This window comes from Mytilus galloprovincialis, chromosome 5, assembly GCF_965363235.1.
Source record: "Mytilus galloprovincialis chromosome 5, xbMytGall1.hap1.1, whole genome shotgun sequence".
NCBI lineage: Eukaryota > Metazoa > Mollusca > Bivalvia > Mytilida > Mytilidae > Mytilus > Mytilus galloprovincialis.
In genome coordinates, this window is record NC_134842.1 from 28525994 (window position 1) to 28550637 (window position 24644).

At 31.6% G+C, this 24644-nt stretch overlaps 1 protein-coding gene across 2 annotated transcripts in view; it reads left to right on the top strand.

Moving 5' to 3' along the window:
- LOC143075544 (proline dehydrogenase 1, mitochondrial-like) overlaps nt 1-24644 on the top strand; it is a 33644-nt gene continuing 9000 nt past the window's right edge. Inside the window, exons 1-13 of one of the 2 annotated variants that reach the window (XM_076250988.1) lie at nt 1-454; nt 4276-4484; nt 7603-7643; nt 10833-10856; nt 12533-12679; nt 16365-16429; nt 17330-17514; nt 18170-18251; nt 18556-18648; nt 19413-19559; nt 20413-20508; nt 21491-21675; nt 22701-22789. In XM_076250988.1, the coding sequence (XP_076107103.1) occupies nt 161-454; nt 4276-4484; nt 7603-7643; nt 10833-10856; nt 12533-12679; nt 16365-16429; nt 17330-17514; nt 18170-18251; nt 18556-18648; nt 19413-19559; nt 20413-20508; nt 21491-21675; nt 22701-22789 (1657 nt within the window). In that variant the 5' untranslated portion in view covers nt 1-160. The remainder of the gene's footprint in view (nt 455-4275; nt 4485-7602; nt 7644-10832; nt 10857-12532; nt 12680-16364; nt 16430-17329; nt 17515-18169; nt 18252-18555; nt 18649-19412; nt 19560-20412; nt 20509-21490; nt 21676-22700; nt 22790-24644) is intronic. The other variant, XM_076250989.1, reaches the window with a different exon arrangement.

Consider the following 24644-nt stretch of genomic DNA (forward strand, 5'->3'; position numbering starts at 1 on the left):
CTAACATATGTACGCACAGACAAATACAAACAGTAGGCTTAATTAACAAAAATAATAAGTATATTTAATTGTTTTTATGCTAATCTAAATTCTTGCCCACGTGCTAAGTTCGTGACCTTGACTTATTCATCACAACAACACAACAAAACGGTGTGATAACATGGCAAATGTTTTAAAACTTATCCGGAAGAGAAATTTACTTTTGATCAGCCATTCGAAAAAGCATCCATTATATTCTTTACAATCATTTCCTAAATCTACATTAGGAGCTGAAATCAAGGATGCCGAAAGTTTATCTAAGCTGAACGACAACGAGGAAAAACAACACAAACTTGATCTGACTTTTGGAAATGCCGAAGAAGCTTTTCGCAGCAAAAAGACGACAGAACTTGTTCGAGCACTATTTGTATTCAATCTGTGTTCGGTTGAATTCTTGGTAAAAAATAACACAGAGGTAAGAACACTGAATTATTTATACATGCATGTTTAAACTTTACGTAATCCTGAAGCAGTGAAGGAGAAAAATTATGCATGACCCTCAATAAATCTCCAACAATGGCAACATGCAAACTACTTCTAAAACATCCAACATTTGTTAATGAAATAATTCATTCAGCTAAGATTTTTCGTGCATGGGTCAGCCCTATCTGCTCATTATTTCACAACAATCAAGCGAGATGTTAAATATCAGCATAAAGGGGCTAAAGGGGGGTCTGTCTTTTTGTGGGTTGATTATATATGTTAGCAGCAATAAGTGAAATTAGGCATTAAGCTTAAATCCTAGGCAATAAGCTAACGCCTAGGCATTAAGTTATTGCCTGAAATTTTCAGGCATTAAGCTTATTACCTGAAATCTTATGATGATTATTCATCCTATTGCCGAACATAATTTTAGGCAATAAGCGAAATCTGGAATTAATGCATATTTGGTGATTATTTCTTGATATAAAGGAGTTACTTAATTTATTTCCAATATAACATGTGTAAATATACATTTATTTGACAGATCTTCAAATTTAGTAAGTTTATTTAGTAATTTTAGCAGTTAAAAAACAGAATTTACACATACTTTTTTCATTTTTTTGTGATATTACAAAATATTAAAAAGATTTAAAAAAGTGATTGTTATAATCCAATTAAACAAGGGGGAGATTCTATAAAATAATTTTAATATTTATTTGAAAAAATTTTCACTTCACTATAGTCGAGCTGATTTAAACTGGTCAAAAGTAGACTAAATTAAAATGTGATTTTTTAGCTCACACCATTTTTCAAATTTTTTTTATAGGATAAGTAGGTTTTCTTTATTAACAGTTTCACAACTTGTGATAACAAAATTATTTGAACACAAATTTTTATCAAGTTTTCATATTTTTAGATTATTATTTTAATATAGATAACATATCTTATTAGTGATTTTATTTCCAGTCTCTTGTGGAGTGTTGTGACACTTCCCTTTCAGCTCCCTCAAAGCATGATTTTACTGATTATATGTAAAACTTTAACTATTTGCAGTTAGTTTGTTCAATTCTAATATAAAACGTAGTTACATTTTTTACTTATGTTTTGTTTCATATAGTTTACAATGTACAAATTATTATAATTTAAAACTTATATTTATTTTCTAATAATTAGTCGGTTTTTAAATTAAAGTTGTTGGTTAAATTTGATACAATATTAATTTTTTTTCATTTGCTATTTTTTACGTCAATACGCGGTTAGGACATCCTATCTAAAATAATCCTCGGATAGCTTCAATGTGCATGCTGAGACATGTCGTAAGTCGGTCCTAATTTTATCATAATTTCTGTCCTAGGAATATCTTAAAGGATCGATCTTAGGACAGTTTCGATAAACAGGCCCCAGTTCTCATAATGTTATTATTTAACAAATATATTGTTATTTAAATGAATAAATGTCTTTTATTTACTAGCATTTATGTTTTAGGCATTAAGCTTAATGCCTGCATATATTTTTCAGGATTTAAGCTTAAATCCTAGGATTTAAGACTAATGCCTAACACCATTTAGGCAATAGACTTACTGCCTAGGCGTTAGCTTATTGCCTAGGATTTAAGCTTAATGCCTAATTTCACTTATTGCCGCTAACATATACATGTAGTGGAGGGCATGCCAATAAGCCAGTCTAAGGTCAAAAAGTTCTAGACCCATCACTGAATACAAGCCCCAATCAATTATTTCTATTCTAATAGAACAAAGACAGCAATTCAAAGCACCATATCATTGAAGGGGATTGTATTAACAATTAACCCTAAAACATAGGACTTGTGGTATGAATGCCAATGAGACCACCATGACAACTCTCCCCAACTGTCAAGAGACCTAACTGTCACAGAAATTAACAACTTTAGATCACAGTACGGCTTCAACAATGAGCAATGCCCATAATACACAGTCAGCTTTAAAAGGCCCTGAAAGTTCATTATCTCAATAATACCTAAGCTCCTTCTTTTTAATTGCTTTACATGACAATCATCGTTGGACTACTGTAAATTCAGCAATTATAACGTACTGCATTTATTATTTAAATGCGATTTTAATTTTTATGATTTTGAGAAAAATCCTGTTTAAATCATATAAAATATTTCAAAATGCGAGTTCAAATTATTGAGGTTACATTGCAATAATAAAAACCTAGCAATAATTTCTGAATTTACAGTATTTCTTTTAAATCCTTCTAAATGTATTAACAACATGATAACTCTTGCCTAACCAAACTTTATTTTTAAAACAACATAACATAATACATACATTTTTACTTAATTCACAAAAGAAATGACAGCATAACCTAAAGGTTATAATTCAGCTTATTAATCAATTAATATTTAACTTATTATTCAAGACAAAGTCTGGAATGATAACTGAGTGAATTACAGCAAAAATATAAATCCTTAATCTGAGATATAAAAACAATATTTGACAAGTTTTTGAAATAAAATAAAACCTGTCACAAAGAATTCAAAGTATTATTTCTTAAAAAAATACACAGAATTATAAACAATAAAAATAATTGGAATATCTTTAACTTTAAATATAAAAAAAATATCAATTTATCTAACATGACTAACATGACTAAGGGAAATAATTATCATAAAAATATTGCAACTAAAAAGTCATTTATGTCTCAATATAAATGAGATAATTTGGACTGTCATCAAAGTGAGAGGGTTAGCGCTATAAAACCAGGTTTAATCCACCATTTTCTACATTTGAAAATGCCTGTACCAAGTCAGGAATATGACAGTTCTTGTCCATTTGTTTTTGATGCGTTTTGTTATTTGATTTTGCCTTGTGATTATGGACTATCCGAATTGATTTTCCTCTTAAGTTCAGTATTTTTGTGATTTTACTTTTTGGATTAGTATGATTATGGTATTAAAGTTAGACTAGTATTGGATTATTTACATTGTCTTATGCAAGATATTAAATATTTTTTATAGTTAAGCTCTAGGATGTTCAAACAAGGAACCTTGAACTTTAAATAATGGGATTAAGTTACAATCTAATTATAGAGTAAAAAACTAATATTATAATTTTACAAACTTAGCATATATATACATGTACCTATACATGTAAGACAGAGGATTAAGCCTATATCCTTGATATGTCCATCTGTCTAGACTCATTCACATGCATGTGTTTTTGCTATGACCAAGGTATGAAGCTATTAGCTTCATTCCATATTCAAGCCATTTTGAAATTATTGCTTATCATGTAGCAGTTCTTAATCATGTTAATGATTGCTTTTTGATGTGGACAAGGTTATATTTGCTAGAATTGGGAACATGTCCTGGAGCGGATCCAGGTATTTAAAAAAAAAGTGGGGGAGGGGGAGTTCCAACTATATGTCCCCATCCAAATGGCTTATGCACTGATTGTCCTAAAAAAGGGGGAGTTCCAACTATATGTCCCCATCCAAATGGCTTATGCACTGATTGTCCTAAAAAAGGGGTATTCCAACGCCCAGAACCCCCACCCCCCTTGTATCCGCCACTGCAGATACAAATAAATTACAGCAGGAGCATGATTATAGAAAGGCTAAAAACTTGTTGCCTATAAGTTTCATTCAAACTGTCAACAACTGATCTTTATTACTCTAATACCACTGCACATTAACAATATAAAAAACTGTTTGCAAATCCCTGGATATTGACACTGTGTCAGCATTACATGTATTGAGAATGTGGCACAAAAACGCCATAAAAAACTTAGTGTGATTGGAAATTTATCCATATTAATGTATTTTCAATTACAGATTTTGAAATGGAGTCGGAGGTTGTTAGGAAAGACTTTATTTACAACCTTAATGAAAGGAACATTTTATGGTCATTTTGTGGCAGGAGAAGATCAGATTGCCATTAGGCCTCTTGTTTCAAGGAATCAACAGTTTGGTGTCAAGTCTATACTTGATTACAGTGTAGAGGAAGATCTATCATCAAAACAGGCCAAAGAGGCAGAGGCAAAGTAGGTTAATAGATATGTTTCGTTTTTAGGGGTAAAGATTGCATGAAATACAACCCAAAACCCTATGGCACTGACTTGATATTTAAATCTTCCAAAGTTTATCACAACCTTAGATTGTTTAATTAAAATATTGCAGTGATTCGTAATGGTTTTTAAGATCCTACCCAGTCAATTCCAAGCATTTTTTAATGATACATGTATGTTATAATAAGGAATTAGTATATGAGGTATACTTGAATTACTGTACTTTTCATAAGTAATACATGGAGTATAAATCTGATATTAAAGTGGAATTAACTACAATGTATTATCATGAACAACGAAATATATCTCCAACTCAAATATGTCAGGTATGGAGGTAAAACTGTGGTTGTACATGGGCCAAATCATACATGTACTTGGATATGAGTGCTTAGTATAGGACCCACATCAAATATACTTACAAGACAAACTAGAAAAAATCCAGAAGAAAGTATAGGTGAAGATAAAACTGACAGATACACCATGATGCTAATTTACCAACTTAAAATCTTCAACAACCACAAAGATTAAAAAAGAACTTGCACAGTCAACTTTTTCTAAGAGTTCCAGCCAATTTGGACACCTACAAATTCAACTTCCTACCAAACACAATTTAAAATTGAAACCTTCTACCTGTGGATATCATCACCAATTGTTCACAAATTGTAAAGGGGTTCCTTGAAGTCACAAGTAAGCTATTAATCTAGACACACACAATGTATTGATTTCCAAGCATGTGACATCACATTCGATCAAGTTCAAGAATCATGTAAGTATTTGATCCCTATTGTATGCTTGTGTAGGTATTGAGTAAAATCTTGCACACAAGACGTGTACTCATGATAACAAAATGGATTCCCACACTTTTGACAAATTTATGCTATATATATTCATTCCAATTCTTTCCCAAGGCAAGATATAAAGATGTGAGTATTAGTGGAAATTACTGTCAATCAAATGCTGTCTTAATTGGCAGCAGTTACATATGTAATTTCACTTGTGTTAAACACACTGCAATTAAATTAAGATACTTAATTAACAGTTCCAATATACCTTACATACATGTACCCAGTAAAAACCCATTCTTTACTTAAATTGTAACCTATAGTGACCTATATATGTTTGATACTATAATATTTTATCATGGACTTTTTTCTCATAAAACTACATGTCATAGTTAGTAGTTACAGAGAATATTAATACTTACAACATATATATGTATAAACATGCACGTGTGAACAAACTAAACTTAACTTGGACTAATACTATGAAGGGACATTTCAAGTAAGTATTAAAGTAAGAACATCTACTAGTATTCAGCAATAAATACTATGAAGGGACATTTCAAGTATGTATTAAAGTAAGAACATCTACTAGTATTCAGCAATAAATAAAAACAAATTCAGTGTCCCAGAGTTACTAGTAAACTTGTAACTTTTGATCTACAGTATATGAAATTATTCTGAAAATGATTTGTGAAAGAAGAATGATCAACGATAAAATAACATATATTTTTATACCGCTGACGTACCACCATAGGCAATGAAGACAGTAGGTGTTTCCCGCGATTCTCTTTCGATATGTCCCATTTTTGTGTACTCACTCAAAGGTAAGTTTGACTCATGCAAAAATCAGTGTACCTCCTAAAATTGATATATCTAAAGAAATTGCATCAATTCTGAGAAATATTTTCTACATTTGGCAATCCAAAAAAAAAAAATTTTAGCAGGAAAAACAGCGCAAATATTGTAAATGAGATCAGAAAAAAGGTCTAACTGGATAACAGCACTGGTAGAGCTTTGATTGCACTTTTTTCTTAAATAACACAGTTTTGATAATATTGTGAATAAGATAAATAAAAAATGTCTGACTAGCTACAAAATTGGCTGGATTACAGCACTGACAGTGCTTTGATTGCTCATTTGTCATGAATAACATAGTTTTAATTTTATGTAAAGATGATATGAAATGCACCAGTGCTCTAGGAATAGTACATGAATGTTATATAAGATATAAAATGTACTGGTAGTACATAAAATTTGCAATTTAATGCTTGATAGACTTATATTTTCACAGTCAGTGATTGTTCATTCAGAAGTTTGTAAAGAAATGATTTAAAATGTTTATTTTGGTGATAATATTAATGAATTGACTACAAAATAAATATAGTGACATTGTAATGGGTATACAGAGACTGCATTTTTCGTTAGAATTTATAAATTAAAAAATCCAAAAACATTCGCAAAATTCAACATTGTATTTTCTATATTAGCCTATTTTTTCCAAATTGTTTTAGACCTTTATCAGACCGCCATAACAGAAATTTGGCAATGGTCCTATTTGTTATATATTTTAGGCATAAAGAACATTAAATTTTCCATGTTAGTTAAAAATATAAATATAAAATAACACGTAGTTGAGAGGGTGATAAAGGCCTGGAAATGTCTTTGAAACTTGTGAATATCCAAGAATAACCCTTCAAATTTTTGACAATTCCCATCTTGAAAGCAGTCTCAGTTTAAATCTACCTGTTTCTCTTCATCATAAGAACAACAATTTTTGTATAGTTCCTTATGCAATGTCATCTCAATTTCAGAGCAATAGCAGTTTTTTTTAGAATGCATGTCCAACATTAAGTGCCAGTCTGCCTAAGAATCAGGCAGTGGTGAAAACATGATAAAAAAAAACCCACCCTATTTGACATTGATTTCAGTTCATAATATGTAGTTATGCACAAAAATAACATTCATTTCCATTTTCTGTTCTGGTAATAGAAGATACAATTTGGTTGAAATGCACTAGAAATTAACAAAAAAGGGGAGATAACTCTATAATTTGCTATCATTCTAACCAATTTTCTAACCAAGTTATTTGATATTACCAGACACACACAAACAAAAGACCAATTATTTTTAACTCAGGATGATGGTTAGTATTAAATAGCATGATTAGCTCGGTGGGTTTTTTCTAATCATGTTTAAATTTTTACCTAAATTGCCTGATTCTTACAAAGACTGGCACTTTAAAAGTTGGTTTATATAATAGTTTACATCTAATAAATGATAACCTGTTTTAATTTTGTTCTCTCTCTTTTCAGGGGCTGTGTTCCAGAAAATCAGCCACCTCTAGAAGAATTGGGTAAGTTCGGAATTGTTCAAATGAAAATAAAAAAGAATGCAAGAGTATGCAATACACAAAGTTCAGACAAATTGTTATGACAAAAATACTGTTAGATAAACATGTATTAAATGTAAATAAAGATCAGTCACCAATAAAATCATTTATTTTATGAAAAAGATTTCTTTATGCACCCATTTTCACTTGCCATGTATAAATGTACACTATACGTTTATTTGATTTATGTTTTAGGGTAAATATATATTCAGAAAAATTGTGAATTTGTTTATTTTCTTGGATACCAATTTTTGTGGATTAAAAATAACTTGTTAGTGTAGATTTAATTTCATGGTTTTGATACAGTCAACATTTAAGCCTACAGAAAATTTGTTATTCATTGAAAATTTTATTTCGTGGTTCACCTGTCTGTTCACACGAAATCAACGAAAATTGGTATCCATCAAATTATAATGAGTCCACAGCATAGGCTGTATAACTAGGCAATTGGTGTATTAAATTTATTGTATTGCAAAGTAAAAAACATGTACATTGTATAAGAATTCCTGGCAATCAAGGAAAAGCTGAAAAATGTAAGTGATAATGATTATCTCAAGCACCTCTTGTTTCTTGCTGCTGGGACATACTATTTTAGTTATCTCCCCTTCTGATCTTGAAGTGTCACATGACCTTATTTTTATCTGTCAGATCTACATTGTACAAGTAAGATCTTCATTACTGGAAATATAGTTTTATTACTGCAAAAAATGCAACAGGGTTAATATTGCAATAATTCAAACTCGCATTTTGAAATTTTTTATATGAATTTAAACAGGATTTTTCTCAATATCGCAAAAAATTAAAATAGCATTTTAGTCTAAAATGACAAAATCGCAATAATAAATGCACAAAATAATTTCTGAATTTATACCGTACTCTGTAGAACAGTATGTATATTGTATACATAGTATAAACTGTTAGTGTCTAAATAACTATGATTAAGTAGGTTCTGTATAACTTTCTTACTGAAATGTATGTCATGTTTTATGTTCAGTTATTGTGTTAAATAACTTTTTAACGCCAAAAAATGGGGAGGGGAATTTCCCATTCCCACCCCCAAATTCAAAGTAATCTCTTACATTATTACATCACAACCTATTTTGAAATATATTAAGTATTAAATGAAGTAAAAAAAATATAATCTTTAGAAAAGGTCCTAATTCCCACAATTACAATCAATTATCATCATGTCATTAAAGATTTATGACTGACCTAGCCTTGAATAACTTTACTTTGCTTTAATTTTTGACAAAAAGTTGGTCGCTGATTTTAAAGTCAAGATCAAAGATTTTATTGATAAAAAATCCCATTTCTGAATTTTCATCAAGTACAGAACATAAAAATCATTCATTATTGTAATCATCTATGCTATTAAACAAGAAGACCTCATTTTGTGTGCCGCTTCTCTTCCTTCCACGTTAAATTAATCATCATGACTCTGTGTTCTATAGGTAACATGCATAGTCGTATTTGTCATCCATTCTTATGATTATTCAGATTGAGTTATTTTTGGAGAAAAACGACAAAAACGGAGTCCGGATATTGATTCCGTCATCAGACTGACTTTTAAATATAGATAACACTTCCGGTTTGAAACATGCAAAAATACAACTAATCATATGATAGATAACAAATATGAAAAATAAATAAGCCAATCAGAGCGTTCTCTGTATCATGGTGTTTAGATCGCAAGAACCACAATTATTGTACTTCCTTAGCGAGGACAATTATTTTTCGCGTTTATCTACATGTAAACTACGATTATACTACTTTAATATATAGAGACTCTCTGTATTCTGTCTACTGTTTTCTTTGACATGTTTACTATTTAAGGGGTCATACCAGTTGCATATACATTAAAATCCGTAAAACATTGGGAAACAAGGATGTGTCCATCATGTCCATAGTACACGGATCCAGATTGGCACTATATTTACGAAAGGAGGGACGAAAGATACCAAAGGGACAGTCAAACTCATAAAATCTAAAAATAAACTGACACCGCAATGGCTAAAAATGAAAAAGACAAACAGACAAACAATTATAGTACACATGAAACAACATAGAAAACTAAAGAATAAACAATACAAACCCAGCAAAAACTAAGGGTGATCCCAGGTGCTCCGGAAGGGTAAGCAGATCCTGCTCCACATGTGGCACCCGTCGTGTTGTTTATGTGATAACAAATCCGGTAAATAGTCCCAATTCGGTAGGTCACATTCATGAAAGGGAAGGGGATTGTAGTTACGACGTAAGGAACATATACTAAGTTTCGAGTTGATTGGACTTCAACTTCATCATAAACTACCTCGACCAAAAACTTTAACCTGAAGCGGGACAGACGGACGGACGAACGAGCGAAAGCACGGATGCACAGACTAGAAAACATAATGCCCATAAATGGGACATACAAATTTATTGTTGAAAGTGAAAGTAGTGATTTGGCAAAAATGAAAGTAGAGTAGAGATTAGAGGGAGGCAGGACTTTTTTCGGGACGTTGGGATCGGGTGTTTTTAACCTCGGGATTTGGGGATTGATCCTTACGGGATCCGGGAATATAGTTTCAATTTCGGGATACAAATTTTTTTAAACTCTGCATCTCGGGATTTCGGGATCAGGACCCCTCCGACCACACCTCAAATAAGCCTGGGTTGGTCTTAGTCATTTATACAAAATTCATATCCTACCATTGGCATGTCAATAAGGCTCTCAAAAGAAAAGGCACTGATGGATTGTCCTAGAAGCATATTTTATTAGACTAATAATGGTCTATATATAAGCAGTTGCATTTATTTCATGTTTGAAGCTGTGCAAATTTTTGATTTTAATTTGACTTTTACCAAAAGATGCATTGTAGCAAAGGAGATCAGAAGAATAATTGTGGTCTAAGGCCAGAAACACGAAAATAATTGAATTTAACAGAAAGGAAACAGATATCAGACTTTGATAAAAGGGAGAGGGGTTTTGATACCTTTTATGATATTCTCCATACATAATATCTTTTACAAAAAATATCCTACAACAATTCACAAGCTGTATATATGCCCGCGATTTTGCGGGTGTGTTCTAGTATATATATATATATAGATTGTTTCTCCATTTTCCATGTACATGTATTACAGAAAAATACCTATAAAAATTGTTTTTCAAAGGTTATAAAGATGTCCATCCACAACGTAAGTCTAAGGCACCTGCAAATCATCATAATCAATATTTTTCTCTCTCTTCCTAATATACCCAACATGAAGTAATTCTTTCACATATTGTCATACTGCTATCAATTGTTGTTGATAACAGGAACATAATTTTATGATATATCACCAAAATATGCTCTATTCTGTAACTAATAGCAGATTTTTTACATTTTGTGTGTACTAAATTGCAAAAATAAAGAAGTTGTGACCTTTGAAATGAATTCAAACAATAAAACATTTTATCGTGTAATTTTTTTTTTTTTTATATAATAGTAATTTATATTCTATTTAAGACATTTCAGTCAAATTTTGTCTATCCTCCTACTTTAACCATAGTAACAGGATAGCAGTAACCATAGGAACAGGATTGAAGTTTCATTCAATTATTGTCTATCCTATAATTTTTACCATAGTACATTTTTAACAGGATAGGCTAGCAGTAACAATAGACAGAGGATCAAAATTTAAGTCAATATTGCCTATCCTATTACTTTCACCATAGTAACTGGGCATAGAAATTACAGGATAGAAGTTTCAGTCAATTTTTGTCTATCCTGCTACTTTCACCATAGTAACAGGATAGCAGTATATGAAGTAACAGGATAGCAGTAACTGTAGTAACATGATAGAAGTTTCAGTCAAATATTATCTATCATTGTCACTTTAACTATAGTATTTAACAAGATAGTCAAATTTGTATATTCCTGAATACTGTTGTGAATTAACCCTCATTCCCTGTGATGTTCAGTGATAATGGTTTTCTTCTGTGGTTTGGGTTTCCATTATGTAATTGCACTTTTAAATATTAATACATTCATATCATAATATTACTTCATTAATAGATTAGAAGGTAACTCCTACATGTACTAAGACCTGACTGAAGGGTGCACACTTATATTTTTTTACTATTTTTCTGCATTATTATTTTAGAAACATGCTGAGTAGGCAATTTATGGGATGCTTTGGGCTTATAAAATAGTTAAAAGCAGCTCAAAAATGACGACCTCTCAACTTTTGAATGACTCTTTATAATATCAATATGTATAGAAATATTTAGCCACATTTTCCTAATGAAATGAAGCGTAAGTATGCATTACTTTATCACTTTGCACTTTGATAACTTGACTGCATTTTTTCTACAGCAGTTGGTCAATATTTCTGACCAGTTGGAACAGTAATACCATCAAAGTTTTTAAATCATGCTTATGTATGGTGTACAGAAACTAGTCATAAATCTTACAAATTTGCAATTACAGTGACTTACAACAGCATTGTTCTTTAAAAATAAATATTTGGGAATAGTTGCACAGAGAATTCTAATTTTATTTTATAACAACCAAAATATGTATACATATATATTCAAAACAAAGAGTAAAAAATTAAAAAATTAGAACTAACACAAATTCTATCACATTATCTATAACTGACATGTTTAGAAGATTTTTATCTCTTGATCTCTCTTGAAAGAGCATGTTTGAAGAATTTCAGCTCTTTGGAAATTAAAATTTTTGCTTCAGCTTTTCCCCATTTTGTTTACTTAATTCATGGAAGTAATATGGTCTAAATATTACTTCCATGCTTAATTGAAAGTGAATGCTGATTTAACATACATTTTTGGATTTTTATAAATTGACAAACCTTTAACTGTATATTTTCAGACCCAGAACAACAGAGATTTGCTGCACATGAAGAGTTTTTAGATAGACGTGAGAATGTTGTAAGTGCCAGGACCTATTTCTATGACGATGAGGCCAAGTGTGATGAGAACATGAACATATTCCTTCAATGTGTGGACGCTGTATCAGGTATGTTAAACATGAACATATTCCTTCAATGTGTGGACGCTGTATCAGGTATATGAACATATTCCTTCAATGTGTGGACGCTGTATCAGGTATATGAACATATTCCTTCAATGTGTGGACGCTGTATCAGGTATATGAACATATTCCTTCAATGTGTGGACACTGTATCAGGTATGTTAAACATGAACATATTCCTTCAATGTGTGGACGCTGTATCAGGTATGTTAAACATGAACATATTCCTTCAATGTGTGGACGCTGTATCAGGTATATGAACATATTCCTTCAATGTGTGGACACTGTATCAGGTATGTTAAACATGAACATATTCCTTCAATGTGTGGACGCTGTATCAGGTATATGAACATATTCCTTCAATGTGTGGACACTGTATCAGGTATGTTAAACATGAACATATTCCTTCAATGTGTGGACGCTGTATCAGGTATGTTAAACATGCACATATTCCTTCAATGTGTGGACGCTGTATCAGGTATGTTAAACATGAACATATTCCTTCAATGTGTGGACGCTGTATCAGGTATATGAACATATTCCTTCAATGTGTGGACGCTGTATCAGGTATATGAACATATTCCTTCAATGTGTGGACGCTGTATCAGGTATATGAACATATTCCTTCAATGTGTGGACGCTGTATCAGGTATGTTAAACATGAACATATCCCTTCAATGTGTGGACGCTGTATCAGGTATGTCAAACATGAACATATGCCTTCAATGTGTGGACGCTGTATCAGGTATATGAACATATTCCTTCAATGTGTGGACGCTGTATCAGGTATATGAACATATTCCTTCAATGTGTGGACGCTGTATCAGGTATATGAACATATTCCTTCAATGTGTGGACGCTGTATCAGGTATATGAACATATTCCTTCAATGTGTGGACGCTGTATCAGGTATATGAACATATTCCTTCAATGTGTGGACGCTGTATCAGGTATATGAACATATTCCTTCAATGTGTGGACGCTGTATCAGGTATGTTAAACATGAACATATTCCTTCAATGTGTGGACGCTGTATCAGGTATGTTAAACATGAACATATTCCTTCAATGTGTGGACGCTGTATCAGGTATATGAACATATTCCTTCAATGTGTGGACGCTGTATCAGGTATATGAACATATTCCTTCAATGTGTGGACGCTGTATCAGGTATATGAACATATTCCTTCAATGTGTGGACGCTGTATCAGGTATATGAACATATTCCTTCAATGTGTGGACGCTGTATCAGGTATGTTAAACATGAACATATTCCTTCAATGTGTGGACGCTGTATCAGGTATGTTAAACATGAACATATTCCTTCAATGTGTGGACGCTGTATCAGGTATATGAACATATTCCTTCAATGTGTGGACGCTGTATCAGGTATATGAACATATTCCTTCAATGTGTGGACGCTGTATCAGGTATATGAACATATTCCTTCAATGTGTGGACACTGTATCAGGTATGTTAAACATGAACATATTCCTTCAATGTGTGGACGCTGTATCAGGAAACATGAACATATTCCTTCAATGTGTGGACGCTGTATCAGGTATATGAACATATTCCTTCAATGTGTGGACGCTGTATCAGGTATGTTAAACATGAACATATTCCTTCAATGTGTGGACGCTGTATCAGGTATGTTAGGTTTATAGGTGTTTTTGGGGCAGTAACTGTGATAGGGAACATAAGTTATGTCATATAGTCGTGCTTTGGTGGGTTTTTTTATGTCCGACTTGGGGACATTATGGTTTTTGGTCTGTGCGTGTGTGCGTCCATCCTGCTTTTTTGGTCAAGGTAGTTTTTAATGAAGTTGAAGTCAAAGGAACTTGAAACTTTGAACACATGTTCCCTATGATATGGTCTTTCTAATTTTAATGCCAAATTAGAGTTTTGACCCCAATTTCGTGCTCCTCTGAACATAGAAGATAATGTGAATTGGGCATCCATGTACAATGGACACATTCTTGTTTATATTTAACAGTTTACTGTTTGTTTCCAATCTGCTTAAAGCAATGTGAAAAGATTTAATATATTATCAAGAAATATTAATATTATCTGCCTGTCCTAGGTATGTGAAAGTTAACAGATATAGCAGCTAGTTTCACCTTTACATATGGCAAAGGCCTGTGTCTTGTTGGTATTATTAGATATTATTATTTTTACATTGCTTTTTAACCTTAGTTACCCCTTAACCTTAGTTACTGCAATCAATATGACTAATGGAAAGAGAGAAAAGATCTTCAGACATTGATTCAAAAAACATTTTTATTGACATTGATTTTGTGCTTATCATAGGATACGCCAGTACAATTGGCCGTTTCAGAATCTAATGCATGCTGGGTAATATTTTCAAAAGTAAACATCAAAACGTCCTGATTGGTTAAAAATGCCATAAACAATGGAAATTTAACCAATGACGTGACGTTATTTTCATTTTGGGGTACGAACAATGAAATTACCCATGATGCTTTAGATTCTGAAACGGCCAATTGATTATCATTATAATTAGTAAATTATCAGTACATTTGCCTCGTAGTATTGCATGCCATAGTCTTGCTAATATTTTATAAGGATATATTTTATCAGCTTGACATTTTCTATTTCTTTCAAGCTATGATTGAATATGTATTCATTTCTTAATCTGCTTAATTGATTTAGATGAGCAATTCTTCAAGACAAGTTTTGTAGTTCAGTATTATAAAAGAGAATGATTTAAACTGTAACAACATTCTGTCTTGCTTTTGCTAGATATGAAATTCTTGTATTTGGATATAAAAAAGAATATTCAGTATAATTGCCAATGATACAACTCTCAACATGAGACCAAATGACACAGAAATGAACAAAGTTCTGTAAGTCACTGTACGGCCTTCAACAATCAACAAAGCCTGTACTGCAAAGTCAGCTATAAAAGGCCCAAAAATTACAAATGTAAAACAATTCAAATGAGAAAACTATAGGCCTAATTTATATACTAAACAAGAATGTGTCCCCAGTACACGGATGCCCCATCTGCACTATCATTTGCTATGTTCAGTGGACTGTGAAGATGAATGAAAATCTCTAATTTGGCATTAAAATTAGAAAGATCATATCACAGGGAACATGTGTACTAAGTTTCAAGTTGATTGGACTTCAACTTCATCAAAAACTACCTCTACCAAAAACTTTAACCAAAACTTTAACCCGAAGCGGGACAGAAGGATGAACAGACAGACAAACAGACAAACGAACAGACGGATGGGCAGACGCACAGACAAGAAAAAATAATGCCCATAAATGGGGCATAAAAATGAACGAAATACAAGTTTTTATGCTCCCACCTACAATAGTACAGGAGCATTATGTTTTTTGGTCTGTGCATCTGTTCGTTCATCTGTTCGTTCATCTGTCCATTCATCTGTCCGTTCATTTGTTTGTTTGTCCGTCTCACTTGCTTCAGGTTAAAGTTTTTGATAGTTTTTGATGAAGTTGAAGTAAACTTGAAACTTAGTACACATGTTCCCTATGATATTATCTTTTTAATTTGATGGAGAAGAAAGACAAAAAATGAAATATGTTGCTGTGACAATTTTAAAAGATGAAGTCTTACATGTTATATGTTATACCAAATTTTGTATGTTTATATTTTTATTACCAGACATTTTTTTCTTCAGGTTCAACTAAAAGTACAGGATTTGTTGCCATCAAACTGACAGCTTTGGGAAGACCTCAATTCTTGGTAAACTTATTTTATTGTCATAGACCAGATATACGCAATATTGAGATGGTCCAAACTTTATATGTGAAACCTTCAAGAAATTCAAATAACAATTCATTGCTTTTTAACATATCTTCACAAAGAATAGAAAATACTCTTATGAAATTAAGGATGTACTAAGGTGAAATTAAAAAAAATCTAGAATTTAAAATTGATACTATAAGTCAGAAGAGCGTTTGTAAATTCAGAAATTATATTGCAATTTTGTCATTTAAGACTAAAATGCGATTTTATGTTTTGCGTTATTGAGAAAAATCCTGCTTAATTCATAAAAAAAAATTTATGCAAAGTTTGGATTAATGCGATTATAACTGTCCCATTTTTTGCATTAATAAAAACATCGCAATAAGTTCAACAGTAAGCTAAAATTATTGTTAGAAGATATTCATTTTTTTTTTAAATAGCAGGAAAAGGCTGACTAGGACTTTAAACTTATATTTGCATTTGTATTATTTGGGTCTCAAATTAAAGAAAAACTAGAATTTACTTGAATTTTGGTAAATGTCCTTTTATGGCCTATTGAAGTCTCTTATATGAAAAGAAATGTGTGGAATAGGGCAAAATTTAATGCCTGCACTAATTTATAATCTGATTACTGGTATAATAATGTGAGATCTTAATACATGCAATTGCCAAAATTTTGAGGTGGTAATTCACTACTGAAATTGACAATGTGAGTTTTCTTAATTGTGAACCTGATACTGTAGCTGTATTTATGTAAATAAAACAAAGCAAAATTGATAAATTTCTGAATTTAATGTACACAAGGAAAACAAACAAGCTAAGAGATGACACCCTATGCATAGTGATATATTTCATGTCAGTACATGTTATAATTAATAGAATATGTTATTTCTACAGCTTCAGTTATCAGAATTATTGGTTATAACTAGAAAACTTTTTGAGAAGTTCGCTGGGGAAGGAGATATACTTTTAAAGAAGTTCCGTCAGGAAGAGTTCCAGAAAACATTAGATGTTATGGGTGTACCCATATCTAGGGATCAAACTAAAAGATGGTTCTCTATACTGGATATATCACAGGATGGGTACGTTTTTTTTGTGCCATAATGTATGTGAGGGGCTGTTGGAGGGGATGTCATCCTGAATTCCTGGAAAAAAATAATCATTTTTCCCGGGGGCACCAAAAATTAATCATTAATTCCAGAGTCCTGATAAGGTCAAATCCTGGATTCCACAAAAAAAACTAATCCCAATGGCATGGAACGGTCCTTTGCCCTTCTATTTGGGGACAAGCTATATTTGAAATTATATTCAGAATTTGCAAATATATAATTTTTCATGATTAAATAGCAGAATGTCAAACTGCAATTTGTTTGTCCTCTATTTGTTTAATTGTATTGAGAAGAATCTTTATTGGAAGGAAAATACAAAACAGTCTGTATTACTGGTTTCATAATTAAGATGTCTGTTGACAAATATTACAGTTAGAACTAGAAACTTTCTGCAATGACTAATTATCTAATTTATCCAACAGTTTTACAAAAATATATTGCATAACATCATTGTGTATTTAAACTACCCTTGTGAATACCTATAAATGGAAGAAAAAATTTAAAAAACGGTAATAAAAAAAAGTATAAATTCTAGTAATGGTTTATTTTGAAGTTACATACATTTATTTTTCCCTTTTTTCATAATTTATTGCCCTATGTGTAATTTATGTACAACTCTATTTTTCAGTGAAGTAGACTTATGGGACTGGGATAATCTGCTAGAAGAAAACCTACAATTGTGTAAATTACTGATCGTCCCTAATAAAGAGGTTAGTTACCTATTATTGTTACTGATGCAGATCACTTCCGGCAGAATCTAAAGGAGGTATCTTTCTGTTGATAATGGCTAGAATAGGAAGAATGAATATTAAATTTGAAATTATCCAACTCACCTTTATTAAGAATAGTTTCAGAGATGTATTTGCATATCAACAGGAATTTATTATTAAATTTAATTGCATGGAGTTATGCCCCTTTAAACTTTTTAACTTTGAAATTTTTTATCATATTAATCCACAAAAAACGATATTACAAATATAAATGTAACAAAACTTAACGCCATAATTGTTTCAGACAGGAATACCAGAACAAATGATGGAAGGTTTAACAGAAGAGGAAGATGAGCAGTTGAAAAACATGTTGAAAAGATTAAATACTATAGTGGAGGTAACTTAAACATGTATAGTTATATTGTTCTTACTGTTTCAATCAATTCAATTCATTACCAATATAAAAAAAATTGAGATGTGGTTTGATTGCAAATATCCACCAGAGTTCAATGAAGTAGTATGCATTAGTCCTGAATATGATAGGTAGTATTTGTAAAATCAAAATGTCTGTTGGACATTTTGAGCAATCTTAAGGTCACATTTATGATCATTTATTTGTGGGAACCCCATTTTTTGTTTGTCACCATGTTTGCCCACTTACCACTTTGCTCCATTCAATCAGATTAATGGAGAGGAAGATATTTTGTGTGTTTAAAAATAAGAAGATGTGGTATGATTGCTAATGTAACAGCTCTCTTCCAGAGAACAAATGACATAGAAGGTAAGCAACTATAAGTCACTATACATCCTTCAACAATGAGCAAAACTCATACACAAAGCAAGCTATAAAAGGCCCAAAATAACAAATGTAAAACAATTAAAACGAGAAATTTTGTACACTAATTTATATATAAAACAAGACAAATATGATATACAGCAATAATTGACAACCACTTAATTACAGGCTCCTTATTAGAAAAGGCACATACAGAATGTAGTGGGGTTTTACATGGGCAACCAATGCTTGGCCATATAGGCATTTTATTTAAAATATGTCTAAATTTCTAAGATACATTTAGGAATTGTCTTGTGAATTATACTATAGAAAGTTATTGAATGGTAAAAACGATTTCTTTATGAATCACATTTAAATATTTACAGTATGCAAAAGAAAAAGATGTGAGAGTGATGGTTGATGCTGAACAAACCTATTTCCAGCCAGCTATAAGTCGTATAGTTATAGAAATGATGAGAAAATTTAACAAGGAGAAAGCCATAGTCTTCAATACATATCAGACTTATTTAAAGGTATTATTGTATGTTCCTACCATTAAGATACTAGCTATAGGGAATACCATGTCCATCAGTCTGGCCTTTCATTGTATTGAAATCAAACAGTTGATCTTTTTTTGTGTGTCTGAACTTATTCATGAAATGTTTGGTTCACAAGTGCATAATAATATGTTACAGATTGAGAATGTGTTTCTTTACAAATGACCTGTTTCTCATAATAATTTTACTGGTGTCATTTTTTGGGGAACTATTTCCAATCTGACCATTCAGAATTTGATCATGTATTTGATTAAAATATGAAGTACACTTGCACACATAACAAGATAGCAAACATTCAACTTAAATATCAATTGTGTATAGCCTGTTCTGAAAAGACTTTCAATGATGACCTTATTCATGTGAACCTTATCAATATATTCTTCTATCAGGTGTTATTCAATTACGTAACTATGGAAAACTAGACTTTTAAAAAATAAAATCAGTAAAGAGAAGCTGACTTTCCAGCGCTCCCATGCTTTGATTTAAGTGAGCCTTGATTTAATTTTCAGCAATATCATTGTCTTGATCTTGTTATTGATTGTATATGATGTCCTGTCCTTGGACATTAATACTTTATGTTTGTGTAAAGTTAAATTACTGACAACTTGGAACCAATTAAAATTTCTGTGAATAGCTTAGCTGGTTCTATAAATCGCTTCTCAGTGATGATATCTGGAGGTAATAGGTCCCAATCTTTAATTGAGTTTCAGGACGAAAGTTGAATACCAAAGTACAATTCTTGTGTATTGTAAAGTTTTCTGATTTTAACTTTAAAAAACTAATATGTAGCATTTTTATACATGGATAATATTTTCCTTTTTCTTTACAGAGTTCATTGACCAATTTAAAAGTAGATTTAGATTTATCAAGGAGAGAAAATTTTCAATTTGGAGCCAAACTTGTTAGAGGAGCATACATGGAACAGGTACAGTACTAGTACTTCTATACAACAAAATTTGTAGGAAAAACAATTACAAGGGAAAACTGAATGAATACATGTGACTTTAGAATGAATGCTGTATCTACATGGTTTATATTTCTCTTTTACAAAAATTTTGATGTTTTACATTGAAATCCTTGGTAAGGAGAAGGCTATTTGATATCAAGGACAGATTTTTATGTCCCACCTACGATAGTATAGTAGAGGGGCATTATGATTTCTGGTCTGTGCGTCTGTTCGTCCGTCCGTTCGTCTGTCTGTCCTGCTTCAGGTTAAAGTTTTTGGTCAAGGTAGTTTTTGATGAAGTTGAAGTCCAATCGACTTCAAACTTAGAACACATGTTCCCTATGATATGATCTTTGTAATTTTAATGCCAAATTAGAGTTTTAATCCCAATTTCTCGGTCCACTGAACATAGAAAATCTTAGTGCGAGTGGGGCATCCGTGTACTGGGGACACATTCTTGCTCTATATATTATTTTTGTGCAGCTGTGCTGCATATTATTTATTTTCCCATTTTTTGGTATACATTTGTATCCTTGACTACCCTATATTTTTTTACTGCAGAATACCCTTTTCATCCTGGTTGTGCAAAGTAATTTGTTTTCACTTTTTGCCAAGTTATTCATTTTCCAAATTCTCCTGTCCCCTTAGAAAATCATGTTCAGGACTTTATATGTACTATGGAAAAATATTTAGTAAATGCCTTACATAATATAAATCTAAAACTTGAGTAGATAAAAAATAACCAAACAAATACAAATATGCTGGATATTTCATTATTTGGATTATTTTGGTAGTTGCTATGGACCAAAAAAGTAAAGGAACAAAGACAAAAAATAAATCATGTCAATAGACATAGTTTTTTTAAAGTTTTAAACTCAATACTGCATTTATTTCAACATTTTGAGGCCATTGCCATTTACAAAAGTTAAACAAATGTAAGTTGCTATGTTAATTTTGATAGGAGAGAGAAAGAGCTGCCTCTGTAGGTTATGAAGATCCAATAAATGCTGATTACCATGCTACAACAGACATGTATCATGCCTGTCTGGAGGAAGTCTTCTACCAGATAAAACAAAGACCGTTGGGACAAATAGCTGTAATGGTGGCTAGTCATAATGAAGATACTGTTAGATTTGCTGTAGAAGGGTATGTTTATTGACATAAAACTTTAATCTTTTAAACCACTGGAATCATATGTGGAAGTAGTCTTGCCATCTAGGGTAAAAATCTGTCTCTTATCATATAAATATAAAAATAAGAAAGTGTGTGAGATTGCCCATGAGTCAACTCTCTACCAGGCCTAATTGTACAGGTTAATAACTATTTATAGTTCACTTTACAGCTTTCAACGATGAAACCCCCACGAAATCTTGGAGTGTGGTGCATATATTTCATTTTGTTGAATAAAGTTTAAAATTTTCATCACACTTTTCTCAAGTATTACTGATTAGAATGACTTTCAAAAGTGATGAGTTATTATATGTGTTTGTCTATTGGATCTGTTGGATATCTACTTTCTGTTTTCCAATACTTTGAATTATAAGTGGAGGTATGCATTAATAGCACTGCAACACAAGAATTCTGGTCTTAAAATTATTACAACAGAAGTTTTTTTTTAATTTAATTTTTACATTTTACATAGATTGTTGATAAAATTTACTATCTTTAGAAACCGTTATGAATATGTGACATCATATTTGAAGTACCTGACATAAGTACTTCAAATAAAATAATACTCAGTGTATTTATCCTGATGAGGAATCAGGAATGCAGAAACATGTCAATCTGAAATATATAATACCTCCATTCCCATGATCAATTTAACACTACTTTCAGCTCTCTTATCTATATCATGGTCGTCAGTTTTAATTATCGAAAAAATCTGAAGTTCCTGGAGAGAACTACTGACCTTCGATAGAAAAACTGATATCCTAATCATTTAAGGTTGAAGTTCAGCACACCGGCTATGTTCGGGGACCAAACTCATAACCTTAGTGTTGACAGGCTAGTGATATAAAAAAGTATAATCACAAAATGACCAAACTCTTAGGAAAATTCAAAACAGAAAGTAGTATAAACTCTACAGACCACACAGCAACCAAGCTACCCTTATTCAGATGAAGTGTTGTGTTCTGATTTACTCTTTTAAATGTATGATATTTGTTTTGTAGAATGGATAGACATGATATCAAGAAATCTGATAGACTAATCTGTTTTGGGCAGCTGTTAGGCATGTGTGATCAAATCAGCTTTCCGTTAGGTGAGTATTTTATATAATTCAGAGTGTAACAGTACATGTTATGTGTTAACATAGTATTTAGGTAAAGGAGGAGGTTCAGTAAGACTCCTTTTTGGCCCCAAAATATAGCAGTTTTTAAAAATTGTTAAAATGTAAACTTTAAGCTATTTATTGGAAAGTAGAATGCTTATGCTACATAAGTATGGATTGTTTTTGACAATACAATGCACATAAATCGGGTACTAGTATCATTAAGTCATGCTAAATTACTGAAATCTTCACAATTTTAGCATTATAGTTAAATTTTAGACGGTTTTCGTCTTTAATGAATTTCTTTATATTGAAATGTAAGTTGCATTTGATGATAATACATCACATAAAAAAAGGTTGAGGATGAACACGGATGCGGCCACTTTCATTTTTGACAATAACCATCTGAGAAGTGACGTTTTTTGGCATACTTGATAGATTTTTCCTATTTAAGCTTGAGTTGGGGCGTTTTTAATGACTAAATTAGTTAACATCTTTCATATAAACTAATTGAATCAATTGAAATAGACACTTGAGCAGTCAGAGCTCAGACATAAACAAGTCTATTTTTGTTTTTGACTTAAAGAAGTCAAAACATGTATTTATCATAAAATGAGTTTTCAATTTTAGACTTATCTAAGTCATAAAATGACAGACTTGTTTAGGTCTATTTATGTTGATGAAAAAACTTAAATTTACTTGGTGGCCAAACTACACAACCTATGACAGCAAAAACCTGTCTGAGAGTTCACAAGGACTTGAGCTATCTATATGTAATTGTCTAATTGAACATCCTTGCTAAACACAGATGTTTTTCCTCATTAAGTGTAGTTCCAGGTGGTTGCATTGTAAGGTTAATTAACATTATCTCCGATTTTTTAGACTCTCATTCATATTTTTCTTTAGAAGACAAAGCATTGTCTTTCAATGTTGTCATTATTTGATTTAGATGCATGACCTCCTTATAAATATGCGTGGGTCTTGAAGTTAACCAATTTTGATCACTTATCGACTTGTAGTAGTCGATATTTGCAACTTTTTGATTCTGGTCAATTATTTCTTGCTTAACAACATTTGACTTATGTAAGTCGTATTTTGTCTTGCATTAAAGGGAGACTAATCCTAAAACTTACAAATTTAGACCTCTATGAGTCAAAAGCAGATTCAGACTTATTTATGTCTGAGCTCTGACTGTTGAGTGTTAAAAAAGTGTCCAAAATGTTTCGTCAGATGGACCTGAAATTTTAGACCAAAAACGGCCCTTACCGGACCTACTATTTTCATTGATAGGGGGAAAACCTGAATACAGTATTAAACAAGATAAAAATTCTTAGTTACTTTTAAGTAGATGAGAACCATGATATAAGATCTAGATACCATTGAAATTGAAAATTCTTGAACCATAAAAAAATTGATACCAACGAATTCAAAACAAAATACAAAGTAAATAGGAAAATATAAAAATGAAATCCCTTTGGCAGATTTACATAGCACATCAATATACCAGATATACCATGAAGGCAACATAAATGATATTTTGTTCATAACAATATTGTTAACTTTACACATGTAGTTGTTCAGTATGACAAAGAATTGACTTATAGGTAAGTTCAGCAGTAGTTTACATTTAAAAAAAACCAAAATTGTCCACTGACTTCAAGATTGACTTTATATGGTACAACTTTAGATGTACCATATAATGTCTAAATTATTTAAGAAGCAAAACAGTTTGAAGATCATGGGAACAACATCAGAAAAAACACAGTAGTTTTCTGGCACTCATGAATCATCTTCAGAATGTAGTATGTATTTTTTTTTTCTTTATTCACCTTTTGCCATATGCGCT